The 22,953-nt window shown below is 34.3% G+C and overlaps 1 protein-coding gene across 1 annotated transcript in view; it reads right to left on the reverse strand.

Moving 5' to 3' along the window:
- CFTR (CF transmembrane conductance regulator) overlaps window positions 1-22,953 on the reverse strand; it is a 224,194-nt gene that overhangs the window by 46,504 nt on the left and 154,737 nt on the right. The window contains 1 exon segment of the mRNA XM_016196929.2: window positions 16,793-17,044. Coding sequence (XP_016052415.2) covers window positions 16,793-17,044 — 252 coding nt within the window.

A 22,953-nucleotide genomic window follows, 5' to 3' on the forward strand; every position in this document is an offset into this window, starting at 1 on the left:
AAATAGAAGCTGTAATTAGAAGTAGAAATAGAAGCATTGCAAGAAATGTTAAAGGGACTTATGTAATAATAAAAAGAAATAGAAAAAGAAACATAGGCATAAAGAATTAAAATGACAATAAATAAGGACCTATCAATAATAACCTTAAGGACTTTAAAGGAGAGATCAACAGCAATACAGTTATAGTCAGGAACTTTAACACTCCACTGACTTCACTGGACAGATCTTCCCGACAAAAAGTTAACACAGAAACAGTGACTCCAAATGGCTCACTAGGTCAAATGGATTTAATTGATATTTACAGAACTTTTCTCCCCAAAGCTGCATAATATACATTCCTCTCAAGGGCGCATGGATCATGCTCAAAGACAGACCACATGTTAGGATACAAAGCAAGTCTCTACATGCACAAGAAGATTGAAATCATATCAAGCATCTCAGATCACAATGGCATGAAATTAGAAATAACTACAGCAAAAACACTCAAAAACATTCAAACACATGGAGGCTAAATAGCATGTTATTAAACAATGAATGGGTTACCAATAGGATCAATAAAGAAATAAAAAACTTCCTGGAAACAAATAAAAATAAACACACAACACCACCAAATCTATGGGACACAGTGAAAATAGTCCTAAGATGGAAGTTTATAACATTACAGGCCTACTTCAAAAAGCAAGAAAAGTTTGTAGTAAACTATCTCACCTTATAACTTAAAGAATTAGAAAACTTCCCTGTGAAGCCATCTGGACAAGGGCTTTTGTTTGCTGGGAGGTTTTTTTTGTTTGTTTTTTCTTGCTGCCTCCATTTCATCAGTTGTTATTAGCCTATTCAGGTTTTCTGATTCTTCCTGAATCAGTTTTACATGATCTCACTCATAATAAACAAAATAGACTGAGAAACAAAATAGATCCAGAGACACAGAAGTATGGAACAGACTGATGAATCTCAGTGGAAAGGCAGGGGTGGGAGAGTGGGTGGGAGAGATTAATCAAAGAACTTATATGCATGTATGCATAACCCATGGACACAGACAATAGTGTGGTGAAGGCCTGGGGGGGGGCAGGGAGGGGATGTAGGGTGTAGGGGATCAATGGGGAAAAAGAGAGGGATATCAGTAATACTTTCAATAATAAAGATAATTTTTTAAAAAATGACATCAAAACCATAAAAATGAACCAGTTGTAAACAAAGAATACAATATCTAAAATGAAGAATATACTAGAAGAAATCAACAGCAGGTCAAATGAAGTAGAGGATCAAATAAATGATTTAAAGGACAAGATAATAGCAAGCATGCAAGCAGAGCATTAAAATAGAGAATTGAAACAAATGAGGAAAGTCTAAAAAGCCTCTGGGACATCAAACATGATAATATTTGCATCATAGGGGAACCAGAAGAAGAAGAGAGTGAGCAAAAAACCATAGAAACTATTTGGAAAAATTATGGCTGTAAAATCCCCTAATGTAGTGAAGGAAAAAGTCAAACAAGAATAAGAAACACAGAGATTTCCAATAAAGATGAACACAAAGAGACCCACACCAAGACACATTGTAATTAAAAGGACGATGGTTAAAGAAAAGAAGAGAATCTTAAATGTAGCAAGAAAAAGAGTTAATTAAATACAAGGGAGTTCCCACAGGGCTGTCAGCTGATTTCTCAACAGAAACACTTCAGGTGAGAAGAGATTGGCATGAAATATTCAAAGTGATGAAGAGCAGAGACCAAGACTACTCTATCCAGCAAGAATCTCATTTAAAATTGAATGCAAAATAAAAAGCTTCTCAAAGAAAAGTTAAAGGAGTTCATTACCACCAAACCAGTATTGCAATAAATATTAAAGGGACTGCTTTAAGAAGAAGAATTAGAGAGAGGAACAAAGGTATAAAGAATAAAATAGTTTTTATCCATTTTGAGTTTATTCTTCTATCTGGTGCAAGTTGATCAAATTTCATTTTTTTGTATGTAGTTGTCCAATTTTCCTAACACCATTTATTGAAGAGATTGTCTTCATTCCATTGTATGTTCTTGTCTCCTTTGTCAAATATTAATTGAGTATAATGGCTTAGGTCAATTTCTGGGTACTCTGTTCTGCTACATTGATCTATATGCCTGTTCTTGTGCCAGTACCAGTCTGTTTTGATTACAATGGCTTCATAGTATAATTTGATATCTGGTGTTGTGACCACTCCTACTTTGTTCTTCTTTCTCAAGAATGATGTCATTCAGGGTCTTTTCCAGTTACATATAAATTTTTGGAGTATTTGTTCTAGTTCTGTGAAATGTGCCATTGGTATTTTAATGGGGATTCCATTGAATCTATAGATTGCTTTGAGCAGTATCGTCATTTTAATGATGTTAATTCTTACAGGCCATGATTGCAGAATATTCCTCTATTTGTTTGTATCTTCCTCTGTTTTTTTAACATTCTGTAGATTTCTGAGTGCAGGTCTTTTACCTCCTTGCTTTAGTTAATTTGAATGTATCTTATTTCTTGTTGTTGCAGTGATAAATGGGATTCTTTTTAAGTTTCTCTTTCTGAGAGTTCATTATTGGTGTATAAAAATGCCATCAATTTCTGGATGTTGAAAAGGGAACCTGACTGCACTATTGGTGGGAATGTGGACTGGTGCAGCCACTATGGAAAATAGTATGGAGTTTCTTCCAAAAATTAAAAATAGAACTGCCTTTTGACCCAGTGATCCCAGTTCTAGGAATATATCCTAAGAATCCTGAAACACCGATAAGAAAAAATATATGCACCCCTATGTTCATAGCAGTGCTATTTACAATAGCTAAGATCTGGAAACAGCCCAAGTGCTCATCAGTAGATGAGTGGATAAAAAAGATGTGGTACATTTACACCATGGAATACTATGCAGCTGTAAAAAAGAAAGATCAGCATGGAGGGACCTGAAGAGTATTATGCTAAGTGAAAGAAGCCAGTCAGAGAAAGACAGGTATCACATGATCTCACTCATATGTGGAATCAAATGAACAAAATGAAGTGATGAACAAAAAAGATCCAGAGACACTGAAGCATGCAGCAGACTGACAAATTTTGGAGGAAAGGGAGGCATGGGAAGAGATTAACCAAAAAACTTAAATGCATATATGCATAACCCATGGACAGACAATAGTGCAGAAGCAGGGTGGAGAGGGTCAATGAGGGGAAAAGGAGGGACATCTGTAATACATTCAACAATAAAGAAAAAATTTTTTAAAGGATAAAACGGCAACAAATAAGTACCTGTTAATAATAACCTTAAATGTAAATGGATTAAATACTCCAGTCCAGAGACATAAGGTAGCTGAATGGATAACATGACCCATACATATGCTGTCTACAAGAAACACATCTCAGAACAAAAGATACATACAAAGTGGAGGGATGGGAAAAAAAACTTTATGCAAATGGAAACTAAAAAAAAGCTGGGGCAACAACAGTTATGTCAAATAAACATATTCAAACAAAGGCCATTACAAAAGACAAAGACAGTCAGTACATAATACTAAAGGGATCAATATAAGAGGATATAACCTTTGTAAACATATATGCATTCAACATAGGAGCACCTAAATACATAAAGAAAATCTTGGTGGACATTAAGGGAGAGATTTTCAGCAATACAGTCATAATAGGGGATTTTAACACTCCACTGACATCAATGGATAAGTCTTCCCCAAAAAAAGAAATTAACAAGACAAGAATTTTCTTAAATGACACTCTGGATCAGATGGATTTAATTAATGTTTATAGAACATTTTATTCCAAAGCAGAAGAATATACATTCTTCTCAAGTACACATGTGACATTCTCAATTTTAGACCACATCTTAGGACACAAAATAAGTTCTAATATATTCAAGAATATTGAGATCATATCAAGCATCTTCTCTGAACACAATGCTATGAAACTAGAAATCAATTATAATAATAAAAAAATAAACTGAAAAAATTAAAACACATGTAGGCTAAATAACATATTAAACCTTGAATGAGTTAACAGTGAGATCAAGAAGCCAAGAGCAATAAAAATCTCAAATGAACAATCTAACACTACACCTAAAAGAACTACAAAAACAACAAGTAACAAAATCCAGAGTAAGTAGAAGAAGAAAAATAAAAAATAGAGTGGGAAAAAATGACTTACAGACTAAGAAAATAAAAAGGAAAAAAAAAATCAATGAAACCAAGGCTTGTTCTTTGAAGAAATATACAAGATTGAAGAATCTTTCACCAGACTCACCAAGAAAAAAAAGAGGACCCAAATAAATAAAATCAGAAATGAAAGAGAAAAATAACTACTAATACCACAGAAATACAAAGGATTGTAAGGAAATACAATGAACAACTATATGCCAACAAATTGGACGACCTGGGTAAAATAAATAAATTCCTAGAAACATACAATCTTTTGAAACTAGATCAGAAAAAAATCAGAGAACTTTAATAGACCAATTACAATTAATGAAAGTGAAGCAGTAATCAAAAAATGACCAGCAAACAAAAGTCCTGGGCTATATGATTTCACAGGTGAATTTTATCAAATACTTATGGAGGCCCTGGCCAGTGTGGCTCAGTTGCTTATCACTGCATGCACCAAGAGCATGTGAGTTTGACTCCTGGTCAGGGCTAATGCCCAGGTTGTGGGCTCAATCCCCAGTGGTGGGCTTGCAGAAGGCAGCCAATCAATGTTTCCCTCTCTCATTGATGCTTCTCTCTCTTTCTCCTTCTACCTTTCTGTCTCTAAAATCAATAAAAACATATTTTAAAAAACATTCATGGAATGTTTTTAACTTAACATATGAAAAAATGCCCAATGTCACTAATCATCAGAAAAATTCATATTAAAACTACAATATCACCTTATGCCTGTGACAATAGCTATCATTAATAAATCAACAAACATCAAGTGCTGGTGAGGATGTGGAGAAAAGAGAACTCTCATGCATTGTTGATGAGAATGCAGAGTGGTGCAGCCACTGTGGAAAATAGTAGAGAATTTCCTCAAAAATAAAATATGGAACTGCCTTTTGACCCAGCAATACCACTTCTGGTAATATATATGAAGAAACCTGAAACACTACTTTGAAAGAATGTATGTACTCCTATGTTCATTGCAGCATTATTTACAGTAGCCAAGATCCTTCTCAAACTATACCAAAAAATCCAAGAGGCGGGAAGGCTCTCAAGCTCTTTCTATGAAGCCAGAATTATCCTAACTCCAAAATCAGATAAAGACACTATAAGGAAAGAAAATTGTAGGCCAATATTCCTGATGAACATAGATACTAAAATTCACAATAAAATACTAACAAGCTGGATCCAGCAATACATTAAAGGATCATACAGAATGATCAAGTGGGATTTATTCTGGGGATGCAAGGTTGGTACAATATTTGCAAATAAATAAATATGATACATCTCATAAACAAAATGAAGGATTAAAATCACATGATCATATTAATAGGTGCAGGAAAAGTATGTGATAAAATCCGGACCCATTTATGATAAAAACCCTAAGTAAAGTGGGAATAGAGGGATCATACCTCAACATAATAAAGGCTATATGTGACAAAACCCAGAGCCAACATCATATTCAATGAACAAAAACTAAAAGCATTTACTTTAAGATCAGGAACAAGACAGGGACACCCACTTTCACCACTATTATTCAACAGTCTAGAGGCACTAGCCACGGCAATCAGACAAGAAGAAGAAATGAAAGACATCCAAATTGGAAAGGAAGAAGTAAAACTGTCATTATTTGCAGACAACATAATATTATTGTATGTAGAAAACTCTAAAAGACTCCACCAAAAAAATATTAGATCTAATAAATAAATTCAGCAAAGTGTCAGCATACAAAATTAATATTCTGAAATTGGTTGCATTTTTATACACCTATCAGAAAAAGAAATTAAGAAAACAATCCCATTTACCACTGCAACAACAACAAAAATAAGATACCTAGGAATAAACTTAACCAATGAGCTAAAAGACCTGTACTCTGAAAATTATGACATTGAAAAAAGAAACTGAAGATACAAATAAATGGAAGCATATACCATGTTCATGGGTAGAAATGAATTAACATCATTAAAATGTCCATACTACCCAAAGCAATCTACAGAGTCCATGCAATTCCTATTAAAATACCAATAGCACATCTCACAGAACTAGAAACAAATATTCCAAGTATTTATATGGAACCAAAGAAGACCTTGAATAGCCTCAGCAATCTTGAGAAAGAAAAACAAGGTTATAGGTAACATACTACCTAATATCAAACTATATTACGAGGTATAGTTACCCAAAAAGCCTGGTACTGGCACAAGAATAGGCATATGAACAATAGAACAGAATAGAGTCCACAGAAATAAACCCAAGCCTTTATTAATATTTGACAAAGGAGGCAAGAACATACAATGAGGTAAGGGCAGTCTCTTCAATGAGTGGCGTTGGGAAAATTCGACAGATACATGCAAAAAAATTAAATTAGACTTAAACTACCACCAACTTACACTGCACACCAGAATAAACTCAAAATGAATTAAATACTTAAATGTAAGTTTCAAAATCAGAAAAATTCTCAAAGAAAACATATGCAATAAAGTTTCAGACATTTCTCGTAGCAACCTTTTTTGCAGATAAATATCTTCAGGCAAAAGAAACAAGAGAAAAAGTAAACAAATGGGACTACATTCAACTAATAAGTTTTTGCACAGCAAAGAATACCATCAACAAAATGAAAAGAGAACCCACCGAATGGGAAAACATATTAGCCAATGATACATCTGGTAAGGGGTTAATTTCCAAAATATATGACCTTATACTACTGAACACCAAGAAGACCAACAACCCAATTAAAGAAATGGGGAAAGAACCTGAATAGACAATTTTCTAAAGTGGACATACAGATGGCCAACAGACATATGAAAAAATGCTCAACATCACTAATCATCAGAAAGATGCAAATTAAAACCACAATGAGATATCACCTCACACTTGTCACAATGACTGTCATCAATAAATCGTGATTTATTGATGCTGGCAAGGAAGTGGAGAAAAGAGAACCCTTGATTAGAATGCAGACTGGTGCAGCCACTGTAGAAAACAGTATGGAATTTCCTCAAAAAATGAAAAATAGAACTGCCTTATGACCCCACAATCCCACTTTTGGAAATATATCTGCAGAAACCCAAAACACTAATTTGAAAGAATGAATATACCCCTATGTTCACTGAAGTGTTATTTATAATGGCCAAGATCTGGAAACAGCCCAAGTGCCCATCAGTAGATGACTGGATTAAAAAGTTGTGGTACATTCACACAATCAAATTACTACTTGGCTGAAAAACATATACATATGGAAATCTTGCCTTTGTGACAGCATGGATGGACTTATTATGCTAAGCAAAATAAGGCAATCAGAGAAAGACAAATACCATATGATCTCATATGTAGAATCAAACGAACAAAATAAATGAACAAAATAGAAACAGAGGCATGGATAGATACATGGAACAGACTGACAGCTGTAAGAAGGGATGGGGCTGGGGGACTGGGTGAAAGAAGATAATGGGATTAAGGGGGAAAGCCCACATATGTGTGTGTGTGTGTGTGTGTGTGTGTGTGTGTATCATATAGGCACAGGCAACAGGGTGGTGATAGATAGAAAGAGGGGGTGGGTGGTAGGCAGAGGTGGAAAAAGGAAAGGAAAATGGGGACAGTAAGGGACTTTGTTTTTGGTGATAGGTGCATGATGCAGTGTGCAGATGTTTTGTTGAGTTGTATACTTGAAACCTGTATGATTTTTGTGAACCAATGTCACCCTAATGATCTCAATAAAAAAATTTTTTTAAATAAAGTAAAATTTAACATGCTGTTTCTTTGAACCAGATGCCTAAGTTAAGAGCAAAGAAATTAATAGGATATCTTTTCCCTAAAGTAATTGCTATGGACATATTCTTTTAATATGAAGACTAAATAATTTTTATGAAGAAAATGTTGATTTTTTTTCATCTTTTCACCATGGTAAGGGCTGAATGTTTGAGTCTCCCCCCAAATTGATATGTTGAAATTCTAATCCTCAATGTGATAGAATTAGGAGGTCAGACCTTTGAGAGGTGTTTAGGTCCTGAGAGTGGAGCCCTTATAAATGAGTCTGTTGTCCTTATTAAGAGTTCCCAGAGAAGTCCTCAGCTATTTCTATGTGAGATTATAGTGAGAAGGTAGACCTCTGTGAAGAAATGGGTTCTCATCACACATAAAATCTGCTGGTACCATGACATTAGACTTCCCAGTTTCCAGAATTGTGAGAAATACATTTCTGTTGTTTATAAGCCACCTAGCCTATGATAGATTGTTATAGCAGTCTGAAAAAAAAAAACACAGAAATACCATATAACCAAGAACACTGAAATCCATTAAAATTAAACAAGAAATGCTCATGTAAGTTCTTTTCAAAAAATGTTTTCAAGAAGATGAATCTTACTACAATTGAGCTTGCAGGATTTCTGGGTAATCAAAATAGTAACTAAATTTAAATCTCCTTAATCCTGCATGCAAGAAGTATGTTGAGGTATCTTGTTATAGTTTGAAAAATGTTACTATAGGTTTTAAGGGCAAGGCAGTAGAAATGACATTCTTAAGGGAGCTGCTCAGAATAACATTTTGAGAATCAATTCCTACTCTAATCAATAATATGACCTAGAAGTATGAATAAGTCATTCATTGATTCACTCATTTAACATATAGTAAGCTTGTCAAAAGGGTAAAAAGATTAAAAACAAGACTTTCAGTTTTTGGTCTGGCAAACTTGGATGTCATCACCTCATCATAACCAGTAAAAGCTGAGTAAACTGAAAAATCAAAATGCTTCTTAGATCTGTCAGAGAATGACGGGGCAAACCACTACCACAAAAAGGAAGAGACAAACTGGTGGATACAGAGAATCACAAGTTCCTGGAGCAGAAACCCATGACTAGAAACCTCTACAGAAATCAGAAGCAGGGAAGGAAATCCTAAACTATAACTGACAAATTGTTGGAGGTTCAATGTGGACAAATCTAAAGAGTAAAAAACTACAAGGAGACAATTTATAGTGGGGGGTGAGGGGTGGGTGGCAACACTTTTGTGAGTATTACTTCCAGGAGCCCAACCCAGTTCATCATTTCTCAATGAAGAACACAGAAAAATTGCCTCATGTATCCAGCAAAGGGTGGGGAAAAGCAACAATTTTGCAATATTCCAGAGCATTTTGTTCTTCTTAACAAGGAAGGACTCCCTCAAGAGCCTATTTTATCAGAGCTTAACCTACTGAGGGTTTTATTAGACTCTAACTGATTTAAGGAAGGAAAACACTCAACTCTTGCCCACACTAGCCATCCTGTTACTATCCCCCAAACCTTATGCCACTAAAGACAATTATCAGAGTTGCTTTATCCAGTACATTGTGTCCACCTTTCAACAAAAATTTATAATGCATTCTCAAAGCAAAAAATACAGTTGGAAGAGACTGAGTAAGCTTCAGATATGCCAGAAATGCTGGAATTATCAGCCTAAGAATTTAAAACAACTATGAATAATATGCTAAGGGATCTAATGTAAAACATAAGAACAGGAGGCTAATATAAGCAGAAAGATGGAAATTATAATAAAGAATGAAAAAGAAATGCAAGAAATTTAAGACAAACCAATCTTCATAGTAATGAAGAATGTCTTTAATGGGTTCATAAGTAGATGGAACATAGCTGAGAAAAGAATCTCTGAGCTTGAAGAAACCTCCAAACTAAAAAGCAAAGAGAAAAAAGACTGGGGAAAAAATTAAACCAAACCAAATAAACAGATATCTAAGAACTATGGGATAACACAAAGGGTATAAGAAACCTGCAATAGGAATACCAGAAGGAGAAGAAATAGAGCAAGACATGAAAAAAATATTTGAAGAAATAATAACTGAGAACTTCCTCAAATTAACGTCAAAAACTAAACCACCAGTCCAAGAAGCTCAGAGACCACCAGCAAAAACCTACATGTAGGCATATCATATTTAAACTACAGAAAATTGAAGAGAAGGGAAAAATCTTGAAAGAAGCCAGGGGGAAAAATACCTTACTTATAGAGGAATAAAGATAAGAATTAAATCCAACCACTCTTCAGAAAACATGAAAGCAAAATGAGAGTGGAGTGAAATATTTAGTGTTGAGAGATCAAAACCACCAGACTAGAATTCTGTAACTTGTGAAATTATCCTTTAAAAGTAAAGAAATAAAAACTTTCTCAAACAAATATGAGGGAGTTTGATGCCAGTATACTAGCTTTGCAAAAAATGTTTCAAAAAGTTCTTTAGAGAGAAAGAAAAGTATATGTCAGAAACTCACATCTACATAAAGAAATGAAAAGCATCAGAGAATAATTAACTGAAGGTAAAATTTAAAAATTATTCTTATTATTCTTAATTGATCTAAATTGATCTAAGAGATAACAGTGTGTTTAAATAATAGTAACAATGTATTCAATTATGTATGTTTATATATATGCTTCTGTATAAGTGTAATTAATGACAGCAACATTACAAAGGACAAGAGGGGGGAATTGGATATATTTTGTTATAATAACATACTTGCACTAACTGTGAAGTACTATAGTGTTCTTTAAAGATGATATAAATTAGTTGTGAATGTATATTGCAAATTCTAGGTGAAACAAAATTTTTTTAAGTAAATATAATTGCTATAAGGAGAGAAAATAGAATCATAAAAAGCTATATTAATGCCACAAAAGTGAGAAAAGTACATATAGATTAAAAGTATGGGATGGAGAAAGATATATCATGCTAACACTAATCAAAGAAAGCTGAAGCAGCTAAGTTAATTTCACACAGAGCAGACATCAGAGCAAGAGAAATAATCAGAGATAAAGAGGGTTACTACATAATAAAAAAGGGCTCAATACGCCAAGTAGGCATAATATTCCTTAATGTGTATGTGCCTAACAACACAGTGTCAAAATACATGAGGCAAAAACTGATAGAACTGCAAAGAGGAATAGATGAATCCACTATTACAGTTAGAGACATCAATACTCCTTTATCAAAAATGGACAGATACAAAAGTCAGAACATCAGTAAGGACATAGTTGAACTCAACAGAATCATCAATCAACTGAATATAAATGACATGTATACACTACTTCTCCCAACAGCAGCAAAGTACACATTATTCTCAATCTCACATGGAACAATCACCAAAATAGATCACATTATGGGCCATAAAACATACCTTAACCAGTTAAGAGTAGAAATCTTACAATGTCTGCTCTCAGACCACAAAAGATTTTAAACTAGAAAATAATAACAAAAAGATAGCTGGAATATCCTCCAAATATTTGGAGATTAAACAACACATGGGTCAAAGAGGAAAACTCAAGAAAAATTTTTAATATTTCAAACAAATAAAAACTAAAATATAATTTTTCAAAATTTGTGGCATGCAGCAAAAACAGTACAGAGGGAAATTTATAGCATTAAATGTATACATTAGAAAAAAAGAAGTATCTAAAATAAACAATCTAATATGTCTCAGAGAACTAGAAAATGGTGAGCAAATTAAATCTAAAGGGGGAAGAAAAATAATAAAAATTAGAGCAGAATCAACAAATTTAATTGAAAACATGAAATCATTAGAGAAAAATCAATAAAAACAAAAGTTGATGCATTGATAAAAATCAATAAAAATGAGAGAAGTTTCTAGTCAGGTTGACTAAGAAAACAAGAAAGATTGCCACAAATTACTAATATAAAAAATAAAAGAGGGAACATAATTATATATCTCATGGTTAAAAGAATAACAAAGGAATATTATGAACAACTTTATGCCCACTATTTTGATAATCTAGATGAAATGGACCAATTCCTTGAAAAACACAATCTGCCAAACTCACACAAGAAGAAAGAGACAATCTGTATAGGCATATATCTTTTAAATAAATTGAATCAATAATTAATATTCCTCCAATTCAGAAATCAGTAGGTCCAGATAGATTCACTGGTGAATTCTACCAAGCAGTTAAAGTAGAGTTTCTACCAATTTGCTATAATCTCTTCCAGAAGATAGAAGCAGAGGGAATGCTTCCTAACTAACTCATTCTATGAGGCCAGCATTAACATAATACCAAAACTAGTCAGACATTATAGACCAACATTTCTCATAAACATAGATCTAAAAATCTTCAACAATATATTAGCAAATCAAATCCAACAATGTTTAAAGAGGATTATATACCATGACCAAGTGGGATTTATCTCAGATATGTAAGGTTGATTCAAAACTTGAAAGTCAATTAATTTAATTCATCACATCAATGGGACAGATAAGAAAATCACATGATCATATCAATAGATGCAAAAATTTATTTGACAGAATCCAATGCCAATTCCTGATAAAAACTCTCAGTAAACTAGAATTAAAAAGGAACTTCCTCAACTTGATAAAGACATCTATAAAATCCCCATAACTAACATAGGTAAGGCTGAGAAAGTCAAAGTTTTCTTGCTAACATCAGGAATAGAGCAAGGCTTTCCTCTTTCATCACTCCTTTTCAACATTATACAGAAAGTCCTAGATAATGAAATACGATAAGAAAAGGAAATGAAAGGCATATAAATTGGGAGGGAAAAACTATAGGAATCTTTATTCACATGACATTATCATTTATGTAAAACCCTGAAGGATAATCATAAAACTCCTGGAAATTAGTGATAATGGCAAATTTGCAGGATACAAAATTAATATACAAAAGTCAGTTGCTTTCTATACACAAGTAATGAATGAGTGGAATTTGAAATTAAAAACACATTACCATTTATATTAGCATACCCCCAAATGAAATACTGAGGTATAAATCTAAGAAAATATACACAAGATCTAAATGAGGAAAACTACAAAACTCTGATGAATGAAATCAAAGAAAAATTAAATAAATGGAGTGATATTCCATGTTCACTGATAGGGAGACTCAATATTATCAAAATGCACGATCTTCCCAACTTTATAGAGTTAATGCCATCCCAATCAAAATCCCAGAAAGTTATTTTGTGGATCTAATAAACTGATTCTAAAATTTACATAGAGATGCAGAAGACCCTGAATAGTCAACACAACATTGAAGGATCAGAACAAAGTCAAAGAACTGACAGTAGTCAACTTCCATGACTTTGGCTTGTCATTGACTTAAAAGACTAAGGCTGTATAACATGAACACTTACAGTTTCCGACTCTTTGCTAAATGGTTCTTTTTAACTTCACTTCTCTTTAACTTCACTTATCTTCTTTCCTCCTGTCTTCAACCAAAACATGCTTCTCTACAGTGCAAAGGCAAATCCCTCCATGTAGCCATCCTCTTAGACAGGTGTTCTTACTTTCTCTTTTCCACCACCAACACTGGTGCTCTCATAGCTTCTCACTTCAGTACTCACCCCTTTGATAACCTTTTGCAGTTGAACTTCTATACTCACTCCTCTATACCAAATGACTCTTTTAAATAAGGGTTCTCACCCTTGGACAGGCATGCACCAGCACTACCTGGAAGGTGTGACAGAGCAAGACCACAGTCCCCACCCCCAGAGTTTTTTATTCAGTAGGGCTGGGTGCAGCTCAATAATATGCATTTCTCACAAGTTCTCAAGTGATGCAGAGTCGGTACAGGCACCACACTTTGAGAACCACTACTCTTGAAGATGATCAAAGACCACCTAGTAGGAAAACGGATTAGGATTTTCTGACTCATCAAACTCTTTCATTGCTTTGGTGCTCAAGATTCATAACCTCCATCATCTTGCTCCAATCTGGTTTCCCATCTCATCCTTTATGCATCCCCACACCTGACTGAAATAGTAATTGTTTTCTGTCATCCTTCATGTCTTGTGATATTCTCTCTGCTTATAGTACTCTTCTTCACCCACCTCTGCTTGTTAAAATACACAAATCAAGCCTGTCTCATTCTAATGCCACTTCTGTGGAAAATTTTCCTGAATAGGCCAACTATCAGCCAACTGATGCTAACTGCTTCCTCCTCTGTATTATCTTAGCATTTTACTCATTACTCAAGGATATAACAAAGGTCTTTTGGGAGCCTAAAGCTTATGTAATTTGGAGGGGGAATTTTCTTTAAGAATAAAAATTATAAATGCAAAATTAGGCATGGGGCCTTGGAAGGGGCTCAGGCAAGTGAAGTTCTCTGAAACTTATAACTTAAGCTTTGTTAGTTTCACAATAAATCTGCCTCAGTCCTTACTGGACCTCATACTTCTTTTAGATTGTCATCTTTTGGGACAAATTCATTCTCTCTCTCTCTCAGGATAAATTTGTTCTCCCTCTCTCTCTTTTTCTCTCTCTCTTCCTCTCTCTCTTTCTCCCCTATCCCCATCTCCTTATTCTACTCCTTCTTTTTCTTCTTTTAAGAGAAGCAGTGGCAACTTGTGTTAAAAACAAAACAAAAACTTTCAAGCCAGATAGACCTGGATTTAAGATCCCTGCTACCTCAGTCACTTAATTGAACTTCAGTTTCTTCCATTGTGCACAAAAAGGGTAACAATATCTACCTTTTGAGTTATAATAAGATCAAATGTGATAGCAAATAAAGATCTTTAAACAGTGATTAGGGCATGATAAGCACCCAATAAACATTAGTTTCTCCCTTTGGATGGCAAGATCCATAGCTTCGTGTGAGAACTTTTTAATTCCCTCACACCTAGACAACACCATGCAAATAATACTTATGGAACACATATGGCCTGATTGCTATATTCAGGTTCAGGGAAAATGAAATGTCTGAGCATATTGTTTCTTCCTCATTTTACAGCATCTCTGACTACTACTCTTACATCAGGGAAACTGTGCACAGAAATGAGGACTCTGAAAATTCTGTCACTCTACTAGAACTTGGTTGAATTTAATTGAGTGGACAAGTGAGCACTGGTAAAGCCAAGGGATGGGAGGGGGTCAGGAGGAAGGAAATCGACTCATTTACCACAGCTTTTCACCCTGGTTTATATCAAACTATTTGTTGCTATTGTTTAAATAATAAAATTTGGTAATAGCACTTTAAGCATCCATCCTGGTGACTCCAAGGACACTGAGCTGCTGATTGCATTCTCTGATGTATAAAGCAAAAGAAAGTAAATAATTACGTTTTTCTCAATGCAAGGGAGAAGCAAAGGTGAATAATTAATTTTACACAGTTCCAAAGCATAACTTTAACATTTCTCCAAGTTCAGTAATGAAGCAACAGTGTCAAAAATCTCAGAGATTTCATGAGGCCTTTGATATAAAACAAATACCCATAAACAATCTCATTCTAATACCAGGGGTAAATTCAACCTAAAAAGCTAAAGTATTTCCATCTATCTCCACTTAAAGTTATTTTCTATCGCCCAGCTGGGTGTGGCTCAGTGGTTAAGCATCGACCTAGGATCCAGGTGATCAGGGTTCGATTCCCGGTCAGGGCACATGCCCGGGTTGCCGGCTGCAGCCGATCAATGACTCTCTCATCATTCTATCTCTCTCTCTCCCTCTCCTTTCCTCTCTCTGAAATCAATAAAGATATTTTTTTTTAAAAAAATTGTTTTCTATCAAAAAAACACACACAAAACCTAATTATTTATAATATAAAGTATAATATAAAGCTAATTTTAGTAGCATGTGAATTTATTTATCCTAACTATAAGATTAAAAAGGTGAGTTGAAATTTCCAGTGTGCCATTTTAAGCCATTTAGCATGGTATGCAGGGGCTTTTTGCTCATTCTGCACTTTTTTTTAACTGAACCTTATCCAGTGCATTAAATTATCAAATATTCCTAGACCTATGGACAAAAGCAAGTGATAACAGTCTCCTCCTATTAGTGATAGTGATGGTGGCCTAATAAACTTTCCTGACCATTATCTCAATAGTTTAAAAATCTCTGAAATTAAACCACAAAGACATTTGGTTTTCATAAGGCCTGGCTTTCTTGTATTCTATCAATTTTTTTAAAAAAAAAGATAATCAAAAAAATATAATATGCCTGTGTAGAATTATGGAGTGGCCCAGAATATGGGATTTGAAGACAATATTAAACCACATTTATAGAACATGAAATATAGAAAGAATGACCATCTCTTTCTCCAAAAATCAAAATATTTGAGTGTTTTCTATGTGTTCAGCCCAGTGCTGGGATCCATAAGGTATGCTTCAAAATAATGCCTGGTTATTGTTGCTTATTAAATAATAAAATATGCTTAGTAAATTACTGGGGAAAAATTAATCCATAACTTGATGAAAACTCCAAATAAACAAACGGGAAAAAGCATTAAAAAAAAAAAAAGTACCACTTCTTTGACAGTGTAAATCAGGTAAAATTTAAGAAGACATTAGATGGAATCAACAACAAAATATTTCTCTTATAGAATATGAAAGACAGTTTCAAGATACAAAACCTAAAACATTATAAATCTTGGTTTATCTAATGACTTCTTTAGCTAGTAACTTAGAATCAATTAGATATTCTGCAAGTAGGATCATATTTAAGTTCACCTATTATATATATTCAGGACTCTGCAAACTAAATTTCATATGAAAAAAATGACTCCATATAATAATAACTTGAAATATGTATGTTCAATATAGATCCTAGTCTACAATAATGGTGTTACAAATGTGTTCTATGAACACATCACTCTAGGCTACTGAGATTCACTTACTGAATCCAGGTCTAAAAAGAGTAAGCAATGCTGAAATCTCACCCTCTGGCCGGGACTTATTGAGAAGGAAATGTTCTCTAATATGGCAGTCCCACTGTCTATATATTTTGCTGTAAGGTCTTTGACGGTCATTTGGCCCCCTGAGGGCCAGATGTCATCTTTCTTCAAATGCTGATTCTCAATAATCATAACTTTCGAGAGCTGGCTGTCCGTGGATGGTTTGCTTGACATGGTAGATTTACTTTCTTCTGTTTGCATGTCTATAAACTTAAAGACTCGGCTCACAGATCGCATCTGAAATGAAAATAACAATATTTTATTTTTGTTTGTTTTAGAGGTGCAGGCAATGTCATAATTAGTTTGATGTTTTCTAAAAAATAACTTGTAGGATGTAACACTAGCTAGTCATCACTTGGTTATTTGTCAGAAGGTTTTTCAATGAACTCACAGGAAATAATTGGATATAATTAGAAGCTTAACCAAAGAGATTTAACTAGGACCTATATAAATGGTCTTTGGATAGACCTGTTTATTTTTCTGATTACTTAATTCTCAGTTATGCAAGTTACACATAAATAGCCAAGCTATACTCAAGGGAATTGATAATGTCAAGGAGAAAATTTTTTTTCTACTATGAGCAGCACTGCACAATGTTGTACAACTGGTATATTATAATAAAATCTTCCACACCTCAAAACTACCATGGAAGATTCTTGCCTTTCTCTTGAATTGCCTTAATAGCTCTCTATAATTCTATATGGCAAAAAGGTGGTAAATGAACTCTTGATGCTTAGTAAATACTGAATAACTTCACAATATTCTTCAAACAAATTTAAGTCATTGGCACACATCTGTAGTTAAATAATTATATTTTAACCATTTTAAAGATTAATTCCATTACTGAGCAAAATATGACTGTGTATAATAGTTGTATTTGAAATTAAATATGCATCTGCTTTATAAACTTATTCATATAACATTTAATAATGTAGATCTTTAATGTACATAGAAATAAAAGAGTTCAAACTCTGAACAATTATAGTTTATTGGAATTTAGAATATAATTTTAAAATACTGTGACATATAAAATAATGTGACTAAGCTTATTACAGCTGTTAATAGCTTACTGGCAGAAATGTACTGCTTTTGTTGCTTTAAAAGCAGCGGTTGACTCTGGCTTTACTCAGTCAAGAATTTGTCCTTCTCCTTTACAATGTTAATGTATTATTTTATTTATAGTTAAGGCGTAGAGTATTAGAAATGATATTTTTGCCAAAAAAAAAAAAAATAGGTGGGAAGAAATGCATTTGTGGCAACTGCTTCTATTACTGCTATTTTTCATCATCAAAATTACCTGGGAAAAATTACTTATCTTTAGTATGGAATGACTGGTAGATGAAGCTGAGGAATTTATATTTATTTATTTATTTATTTATTTATTTATTTATTTATTTATTATTTATTTATTTTTATTTATTTTTAAAAATATATCTTTATTGACTTCAGAGAGAGGAAAGAAGAGGGAGAGAGAGAGATAGAAACATCAATGATGAGAGAGCCATTGATCGGCTGCAGCCCACAACCCGGGCATGTGCCCTAACCGGGAATCGAACCCCGATCGCCTGGATCCTAGGTCGATGCTCAACCACTGAGCCACGTTTGGCCAGGCGAAGCTGAGGAATTTAGATGCTGATCCTCAATGGAACATTAAAAGCTCCCACTTAGCAAATCTAATTGTACTGCCTGTTTCTACATGCCATTGATCGAGCCTGCTGTTTGTGAAGTTTTTCATTTTATCTAGTAAATCCGTGTTTCAGTTTCCTTCATTTTGAAATTACCTTCAACAATTGTTTAAGATTCAAGAGAATCCTTATTTATTTATTTATTATTTTTAAATTCTCACCCGGCGATATTTTTTCCATTGCTTTTTAGAGAGAGTGGAAGGGAGAGAGAGAGAGAGAGAGAAATGTTGATGTGAGAGAGACACATCAATTAGTTGCTTCCTGTATGCACTCTGGCCAGGGCCAGGGATCAAGCCTGCAACTGAGGTACGTGCTGCCCTTGACTGGAATCAAACCTGAGACCCTTCAGTCCTTAGGTCAATACTCCAACCACTGAGCCAAACTGGCCAGGGCTAGAAGAGAATCCTTTTAAGTCAAATCCATTGTTAATGGAAGTGAAATGCATCCAAAGCCCACATCCATCATAAATAATTCTAGGGGGTGTGAAAAGCATATAATCACTATTGCTCCCTCATGTAATATTTTAAAATTTCAAATTATGGGTGACTTTCAGGGGTTCTTAAATCCTGACTCAGGTATTTTTTATTAACTTTGAATTAAAATATACTCTTGCATTTCACTCGCATTAGTTTTCATGGAAAACTGCTAGTCTATTTAAGGTCTGGAAGATAAATTAGAATTGTAACAACCACTGAGATGAAAATGTGGGAAAAATAGCTCAAATACATTTCAAATATCTTATTGTATTTATCCTGCATAAGAATAACATCATTCTCTTAAAATGAGAAATTGAGAGAAATGCAGAAATGTATCTTAACTTTATAAAATATAGCTGAGGCTATTAACATGTCTGCATATCAGTGCTATGAAGAATTCCAAATTTATCTTTGCTAAGTGCTTTAGAATGTCAAGGAAAACACCATAAAACAGAAATCTTTCATTTTAATACTTCCAAACAATCAATAAAACATTTAAGTATTGCTATCTAAACTACTCAAAATTATGTACAGTGTTATTAGAAAATGATATCCAAAACCACTATTTTGTCAGCACTTCAATGTAGTCTGTAATTTTTTGTGTAAAGATTTGTATTTGAGCACAGCAAATTACTTTTTCCATTAGTGAGGCTCACCTCTGAAAGTAAATCCAGAACTTCTCATGTCTAATGTGGCAAATGGAACATATCTATCAAATTCAGAAACTGGAAATTTCAAATTGTCATCTTTCATACAGTCTAGGTGCTTAAAGTGTTCCCAGGACAGACTATTATAGTTACCCACAACAAAAGCTGGTTGCCCTGACCGGAAAAAGAACAAGTTCGTCTTAACAATGGGCACTCATCCACAGCATATGAGCAAACATTCATTCATGGGTTAGCATATTTTCTCACGGGAAGAAAAGGTGGCAAAGGCAGACACCTGCATTATGGTCAGCTTTGCAACCACTGAAATGCCATTACTGAATAGATAATGTGGCCAGATAATATTATTAATTACTAACTAATGCCTTGTAACTCACAGGCTCTCCAATTTGCACATTCTACTTCCAGTGTCTCTTGAAGAAGCCACATCAGAATCAGAGCACAGAAAATCAATTCCTGTTTTCAAGTTTCAAAAATTGACTTTTTGCATCAGAAATTGATAGTTTGAAAATTTAAAGCCACATGAATATTGGCTTTTAAGCTTCAAAAACCAAAGCCTGAAGAACTCATAACACAGTGTTTTTGCAAAAACGATAGACACAGATGAAATTTCATGGAAGAGAAATGGCTCCTTTCCTCACTCTATAATCTGACTCATGAATGAGGGTAACAAGAGGGCTGAGACACCAGTTCCTCTAAAAGTACTGCCTTGCAACCAAACTCTGGTTTCATCCTCAAGTAGATTCGGGAGTTTTAGAAAATAGGAGGCCTGTGTCTCAATTCCAAGGTGAAACACAGGAAACAGGGATGCCTTAGAGAAGTTTCCAATGCCTGGCATGGCATGGGAGCATTGGAGTGAACATGGTTGCTTGGCATGTTTAGACACAGATGACAGTGTTTCTGATTTCTCCGTATTTCCAGAGTGGTGCTGAAGGGAAGCCAAAGAATTCCAACCCTCTGGTCCCTTGGGATCTTCCATGCCTCAGGTACATGGAAAAAGCTGAGAGAGAGCTCATCAAAGGAGAGCTCACAATCAGGACATGGACAAAGATTCAATCCAACTGGACTGTACACTTCTAAGTCAGATAGGAACCTCAATGCCTCAGAGACAGTGAGAATGACAAAGGATAACCTAGGGCTGGATGTCCCTTCCCCCTAGCAGCTTGGCATTCTGAAAACTCCACTCAGAACTTAGATTTACTTCTGGCAAGATCTCTGAGACTGTTTCTTTCACTCAGTAGAACACATGTTCAAATGGAAAAAATATTTGACTGTACCATAAACAAAGACATATTTTTTGAACACTTGATTTCATAGCCAAAGATTCATAGCTGTGATTAGAGATAAATCCAGGTTTTGTGGAACCTGAAACTTAAGTAATTTGAGGGGCTCTTCTTTTTAAAAGAATCAAAATTATGCATATGTAATTAAGCATAGGGCCTTCGAAGTAAGAGGACCTGTAGCTCACATTTCAGGGGCTTCATGTTAAACCCACTGTGCCTATGACAGTAACATTATTCAAAGCATTCCTTGTATTCTCCCCATCTAATACTTAGCTTAAAAAATCTTTATTAATCATAAATGAATCCATTGTTCTACCTTACACTCAGAAAGTAGTGTCTGTGTAGGGAGAATGGCAGTGTGGTAAGAAGTTTAGTAGATAATCCAGTCTGCAATTGTACCCCTGAGCTTCTCAGTATGAAAATATACATTGCTATTTGGATTAGAAAGAAGTTGCAACACACCAAGCTATTCTTAGTCTTGTTTATTTGTTTTCATTGAGCTTTTAAGCCTAACTTAATCCTTTCTCTAATTTAGAATGTCTACTAAACATTTTCAGGTGACATGTAAAAATGGCTGTGTCATTGTCCAGACTGAGCTAGATGGAAATTCAGATTTGGCAATTATCAAGAGTGACTGCCAACTGGCATACGCCCAACCTTAAAATACTGCTTCCTGTGCATAAAAAAGTGTTGCCTGAGGAGGAATGAGGGCAGCTCTGCCTGGCCCCTTGACAGCAGGGTCTTATTGCAGCCATCCCCAGTTTAGGTGGGAGCATTTAGATTATGAGAAGTTAATGATGAGGCCAAAATGAGACTCAGGTACTGAGACATTGAACCTATTCATCATGCATGAAGAAAAACTTGACATAATCTGTACAGATTTCTATAACATTGGAGTTTAGCCAAAACAAGGTGGAATTTTTGCTTGAGAATTATTTGCTTAAAATTTTTGGTTTCATTATTCAGATTTACTATGCTCCAAAAATTATCGAGAGTCAATCTTTAAAATTGAGTCTCATTATCTTTATAATAACATTTAAAGTTACTAATCTAAGCACAGGAGAACAGTCTTTTGGGAATGTGATAGCTTTAACAAAAAGATAGCTCCATGGCCTCATCTCAACTTTACTTTATAAGGACTATGTTAAACTGAAAAAAGAAAATAATTCCTGGTTTTCCTTTTCACTTTTTGTTGATAAAGAGGGGAGAGAGGGTTTAATGACCTTTTACAGAACAAGTCATGAAGGCACGTTTCTCTCCCTCACAAAATTATTCTAGTTCCTTTTATCCTTTTGGTTGTTTAGAAACCCAGGCATTCCAAAAGCCATGACAATAGAAAATTTATTTTATAATCCTCAGAACTGGCTAGCAATACTGTAAAGAGATTTCATAACTAGTTGTTACAGGAAGATTGCCAAGAAGTAAATGTGAAGAGAAGCATGTGGAAAACTTACATGATGTGAAAAACATCACACATTTTACAAGCGAAGTTTTCAGAATGTGAAATACATAAAAGGAAGTATTAAAGTATTTTAAATCATAGCTTCTTCCAGGTAGACCCAAACTAACCACTTTTCAGCACTCACTAACACACACCTGAAACACAATGTCCTTTTAGAGTCATTGGCATAATCTTTAGACCATGCACTCAGACTTAAGAGATAATGGCTCTCATGAAAATAGGCTCTGCTCAAAACATATTATTGAAATTCTGGTCTATCTTTCTGTATCTATCACTTATGCTCCTAGAACACATTAAAAGTCAAGTACCATATTGCTATAAATTATTAACATTAACAACATAAGGGAGTTACTTGTAGTATACGATAAACTCTAACCTTTAGTAAATTATTATCACTTGCTATCTACACAAATGACTTACATATTCTAACCTGTGACAAAACACATGGCAAGTCAGTGTGACTTTTTCTGACTGCAAGAAGTTATAGAGATACTGTTCTTGACATAAGAGAAAGAAAATCCATTACAACTAATGACAAAAGACTTGTTCTAAGTAAACATGGAGACATAAAAATA

Source organism: Miniopterus natalensis, chromosome 10 (assembly GCF_054644295.1).
Source record: "Miniopterus natalensis isolate mMinNat1 chromosome 10, mMinNat1.hap1, whole genome shotgun sequence".
Lineage (NCBI taxonomy): Eukaryota > Metazoa > Chordata > Mammalia > Chiroptera > Miniopteridae > Miniopterus > Miniopterus natalensis.